Below are 5,859 nucleotides of genomic sequence, written 5' to 3'. Positions count from 1 at the left end.
CATTAGAATTAAGGAGTTATAATGCAATATTTTTCCTCTCACTGGCTGGAAGCAACCAATTAGTTGCTGTTAGCTACTCTGATTTTGCAGTAGCTTTGATCTCTGTATTAATAAGCATAAATCCAGTTTGATAATGGGTCGCCTTAGGTAAAAAGTGACGGAAGTGTATCATTTGGCCCAAATGTTGATACCATGTTATTGTTAACATCCAGTATGAGACATTGTCTACGAGTTCCATATTGTACGAAAAAACCCATGTGAAGGGGCTGACGAGTTGCTTTCTTTACATATCGGAACTGAAATAGGCTGACTTGTTACAAGACAAAGTCTTATTCAATGTGGATATGTACTATGTTCCTCATTAGACAATCTGCTGGGGTATCTACCATCAACTTTAGTAGAATAATAACCAACATTGGAAGCATTAGTGATAAGTTTGCCTATCTTAAATTGAATATTACATCATTGGTATCTCCTTTGTAGTTTTTTTTTCATTTTGAAGGTCAACCAACTTCCATGCACCAGTCAGTCATATATTTAAGTCTTTTTTCAAATCAAAATATTGCCTTCCGATGTAGCATTTATGATGCAATTTATCACGTGGTATGCACACACCGATATTTGTCTCAAACTTATGACAAAACTTCTCCATTTCTTTGGAGGTCTTATTCTACTTTCATCTTAAGATTAAAAAGGATTCTATTGATGTAAATATATCAGAGTGGTAAGAAAACTTTTGAAACAAGGTTGAGGTCATGCCATGGTTACCCCTTCTAAAGTTGTTTCCAAGTATATAGCCTGAATGCTTGGTCCTTGTCTTCTAATTCTTGAAGGTTGGTAATAATTCAAGTCGATGGCACCTTCTTTCAAAGTAGAACAAAGGTCAAGGGTTGTGACTTTGACTGTGTTTAGTATGAATTGAATAAAAGGCTTACGAGATATAACTATCCCAACCTATTGGACAACTTCACCTGACGGAGACACCATGGTCAGTTAAAAAGAACTTATCCTGGCATAGTTGAGCTATTAAAATACCGTTTCAACATTTGAAGTTTGAGAACTGAACCGAATTTCATAAAACCTCTTAAACTTAACAAAGAATTTTCGAACTATCTTTGGCTCCACTCCACAAGTGACTTAATACCAAGAGGCGTTTCTTAACTATTCATCTCAGCCAAACATACATGTACCAAGTTTCATTTCTTAAGAAATATATGTTTTTAATTCATCAAGATTTATGTTGGTGACGCCCCAGTAACAAAATACAATATCTCGAGCAACGCAACTTTGAACTAAAAACAGCACAAACACATGTTTGTATTTTTATACATCTGTTTGACAGATTTTGGCAACAAGTAAGTATAACAAACTTCCTCCAATCTTTCCGACTGTGCAATAACAATTGCCTAGCAAAAGAAGGCCAAGGCTCCAACAAGTTTTGAATTGACATTTGTAGACAAAATAACAGGTATCTTTTACAAATTTTAGTTTCTTTTATTGGTCTTTAATACAAAACAATAAATAAACAGAAATATCACAATCATGTATAAATCATAATGGTTTTTTAGCGGTTGTGTGAATTCATGATGAAAATCAGATCCAATTTTTCTCCACAAGATTACAAGTCTGTTGTGCCTAGTGTCCATTGGCAAAATCAAATAAATGCCAGTATCAAAATTTTGACTAGTGGAATCCTGCAAGACATTACCGACTAGACTGATTGTTAAGTAATGCTGCTTTAAAAATGCTTTATAACTGGCAGTGGTATAAAAAGTTCTTGTTTCTGGCAAGTATGGAGCACCATAAAAATGTAACTTTGGAGCACCATAGAAAGTTCATTCTTCAACCAGACTTGAAAAGCAGGATAGCGACTTGTCCCAGGTAGAAATAGATGAAATGCTTGGTCTCGTGGGTGACGTAGCTGCCGAAGTTTCGGCCAACAATTGCGTGCCAGGTTGGGTTGTACTTTTTGTCAAATTCCTTCTTGATGAAGGCGGCAATGTCCTTCTCAATGTTGTACTTCTCAAGGGCCTGGGTCGCGCAGTCTACAGCATCCTGCTGCATCTCTTCTGACATGTCGGCATTCTTGATGACGGCCTTCCTCTCAGACATGATTACTGCAAAAAGGAAACAACAAAGTTACATATTGGACTAGGTGATAATAACATGTCAACATCTGTACAGAAAACTAATAATATATAGGAGAAATATTACATATTGTTTTCCACCATTTTAGTCCCTAGAATTTAACCCTAACAATAAATTCCTGTTTCAAAGCTTTGCAAAACTAAGTTTTAAGAGGGAAGTTCCCCCAAACCCCCTTGAAGAGGGATATCATCTAATTTAATACCAAGCAAATCACGCGCTGTGGAATAAATTAGCAATTGTTTCAAAGGGGAACTATGGCAAGATGTGCACAGGAACTTAAATATATTAAAATACAGTTATCTCGAAATTAAACACAAATTCAGGAATATTTTAGGCGCAATTCTTGCAGAGAAACTATAGTATATGAAAATATACTTATTGTTTCGTCTCAATCCAGAATGTATGTTACCATGGCAACGGTATTACAACGGAAAATAAAAAAAAACCGTTACCAACGAAATTTTCAAAATGGTTGCCATCAATCATTGAAGTTACCTAGGCACTTAATCAAAAACAATATTTTACAAAAATATGTTAAATTAAGAACACAACTACACACAAACAACCATAACCAAAATCTCATTTTTCTTACTGGCAAACCCACGTGACTTCGACAAAAACATCTCTAAAATAAAAAAATAAACATTAAAAATCACAATATTCAGTTGTTAAATGTTTAATAGATGCATTTACTTACCAGGTTTGGCAGTCGAGTCTCCAAGTCAAATGTTAAAGCGTTCTCTTAGATTTCGAAGATGTAACTGACTTGCCAATACACAAAAAATCGGTATAGTTACTGAAGATAAATCCTCTCTCTGCGATTGGTCATTTTCTGTTTCGCCATAGATATATCTAAGAGCGCGCGCTTTTTTGGTAAGGTTAACTTACACTATTTTTTCTTTCAATTCTTTAAAGAGATTTGTTAAATATGAAAACATCCACATTTTAATGATTTCAATCCCGGAAAGTTTTAGAGATAAATAAAAATACGTGGTAAATAGATACATTATTCATATATCATACACACAAATGAATTTGTCTCAAGTTAGTCTTTTGTGGCAATTGAGTATACTTTTTTGTGTTAATTAATGCTTTTAACTTTTCACCCGGCGCACGACCCTCTCCCCGTAGAATCGTCCAATTTTACTTCAATATTGGGGGGAGGGGGGAATGCACCATTTCGGACGGGAAATAGTTAAAACTTTCTTGGGAGAGTACCAAAGCCCCTTTGCCAACACTTCCTGTGCTCGCCCCTGTACTAATTTATTTTATTTAGCGAATTTACTTGTTTGAATATTTTTATATAAAACAAAAGAAGTTGATTTTATTTATCTCAAATATTATTTTCTTTAAAATACTTTCCATAACTTTTAGTTTACCAGTAGCACATAAAAAAGTAGTGTGCGCTACTCACTTAAATATCTTATTTTATTTAGCAAATTTACTCACTTAAAAATAATTTTATAAATCAAAAAGTATTTGATTTGATTTATCTCAAATATTATTTCCTTTAAAAGCCTCAACACTTTAAAAAAAAGAATATTGACACAATTTATACTTAATCAAAAATAGTGTGCTGAGCTTAATCGTGTAATAAGGGACTAATGAAATTGGGGCCAGAAATGAAATGATGTAATAACCTGTTATAGCACTCATTTGATACTCCACCCACCCATCATCGTACACGTTAAACTGAACAATAACAACTGGTATCGCGAACAGATACTTCAGAATTACCTCGACCTGTAATTGCATGAATTTTCATTGTCCCACTTATTGCTTTTATGTCTCTCTTTTATAGGTTCAGTTGAACAGCCTTCGCCTCACATTCTTCCTTTGCAACGTAAAGAAACTTTATGTTCTGTAAATTGCATATCTCTGACTGTGTCCATGCATAGAAGTCCTGGGGATTTTGAATTGTTGCCTTTCCAGTGTTAACAGCATCGTCGGCCATTCTCTTAGTTACTCCTCCAATGCCGTCGCAAGGTCCTTTCCCGTGGCCGGACTCAAAATAATTCCATTTTGCGTCACAACCATGAAACTCCTTGTGGTTTGCAACTTCCAGAAAGATGTACTTGTTCCTGTACTGCGAAGTAGGACTATCTGTCCAGTAGTGAATACATGACACATCCGGGCAGATAAGTCTTACTTCCCTTAGGATAGATTCCATGAACGTTAATTCAGTATTGGAGGAGTGAGCAAGTTCATCAGACACTATGACAAAACTCTTGTGTTTCAGGTCAGTTGCTCCAGATGGTCGATAATAGATGACAAATGGGTGCAATGTTACATTTGTCATGTTCCAGTATGCTGATTGGATCTCATTCAGCGTTTTGCAGCTATAATTTTCAGCAAAATCCATTTGCACGATTACATTGTTTTCAGGCAAGTTGTCTTTTAAACGTCTGATTTCCTCGTATTGTACTCTAACTCGATTTACATGGGCTTCAAAGTCTTCTGTTTGAGCTTCTGTATGAGCTACAAAGTCCTTCTTTGTCATTTTTTGTTCCACTATCCTCATAACCATTTTCTTCTTTCCCTTTTCTTCAACTGCAATGCGTTTCCACTGACTCACAACTATTTCGTCATTGTTCACTGTATCATTTATGTCTTTAATGAAGCTTTCCTTAGTGTCAAGCATTTTTCTGCATTCACTGATACTTTAACATTCTCGTTTCTGGCCGCTTTAAATGTGAGAGACATATTCTGATGTCGAGTACACAGACATGTCGATCTGTTTATAAAGGAAGCTAGTAATATGTTTTTTTGGTCGAATTCGGCAAAAAGAGGCAAGCGACAATTTGGTCGTTGGGTTTTCCGCTAAAAACTTTTGGTGCGCATTCGACATGTAATCCGTCAAGACTCGTGATTGTTTCTTCTCATTATCAGTCTTTTTAAAATCTTTCTTCCCGGGCATCATTCGACTATTGTCATCTCTTTCCATAAAAGAAATTACCTTCTCTTTGTTCTTATAAATTTCTCTTCGTCGTCTTAGCCGTTCGTTTGATATGCGTTTAGTCGAAACACGACCTAATTTGTTTCTGCATAATCCGGTTCGTTTACTCGCCATCTTCACACATCTGTACTTCTTCAGAATCTTACCCCCAATAAGACTATGCAAAGTATGTCTACGGTGTTTCTGTGCCTGCTCCCTCGCGATCGACACCTCGTTACAAAGGACATTGCTAAACAACAATTGTTTATAACTGCCTTGGATTGAGTTTCATTCAACCCAAGATGTCTTACTTGCATGTTTGTCTTTGATCTTGGAGTGAGTTGATTTCCATGAACCTTTTTAGATCTCTGTAATGTTCTCAGTCTGTTTCTGTACTTCTTTTGAAGGTTCTAGTATTTCTGTTCTAAGGATTTCACCTTTTGTTTGTATTTATTCAGATTGTTTTGCAGAAAAGTTCATTTGTACTACAAATCGACTGGGTCCTGCTTCAGGTGTCACTATAGAAGATGAGCTGTCGTACCCGCTAGTACTTAGACCGTCATGTTCATTGACATTATTGTTTACCTCTGCTTGTTCCAGCACCTTCTTCTTCTGTCTGTATGTTTTCAAATAGTCTCTATTCTTTTGGTTTCTCTTAGCACGTTCTGCTCGGCTGAGTTGACTGCTTTGTACATATGTTGCCTTTCTTCTTTGTCTTTCCCTCGATAAATACTTCTCATTGTCTATTTCTTTCAACCTTTGCCTATAGGCCTTTT

General features: G+C 35.9%; 1 protein-coding gene across 1 annotated transcript; it reads right to left on the bottom strand.

The window, feature by feature from the left end:
* Positions 1–1,473: 1,473 nt before the first annotated feature.
* On the bottom strand, positions 1,474–2,956 carry LOC128229866 (dynein light chain 2, cytoplasmic). The gene is made up of 2 exons (XM_052941744.1): positions 2,846–2,956; positions 1,474–2,117 (listed from the first exon to the last, which is right to left on the bottom strand). Exon 2 carries the CDS (start codon positions 2,110–2,112, stop codon positions 1,843–1,845), a length of 270 nt encoding a protein of 89 aa, XP_052797704.1. The 5' UTR covers positions 2,113–2,117; positions 2,846–2,956; the 3' UTR covers positions 1,474–1,842.
* Positions 2,957–5,859: the final 2,903 nt, after the last annotated feature.

The sequence above is a fragment of the Mya arenaria genome, chromosome 4, assembly GCF_026914265.1.
Source record: "Mya arenaria isolate MELC-2E11 chromosome 4, ASM2691426v1".
NCBI lineage: Eukaryota > Metazoa > Mollusca > Bivalvia > Myida > Myidae > Mya > Mya arenaria.
This window is presented reverse-complemented; position numbering and strand designations above follow the sequence as displayed.

Bases quoted from the DNA above. Each gene is read 5' to 3' on its own strand.
- LOC128229866 (XM_052941744.1), bottom strand. From the start codon at position 2,112: ATGTCTGAGAGGAAGGCCGTCATCAAGAATGCCGACATGTCAGAAGAG.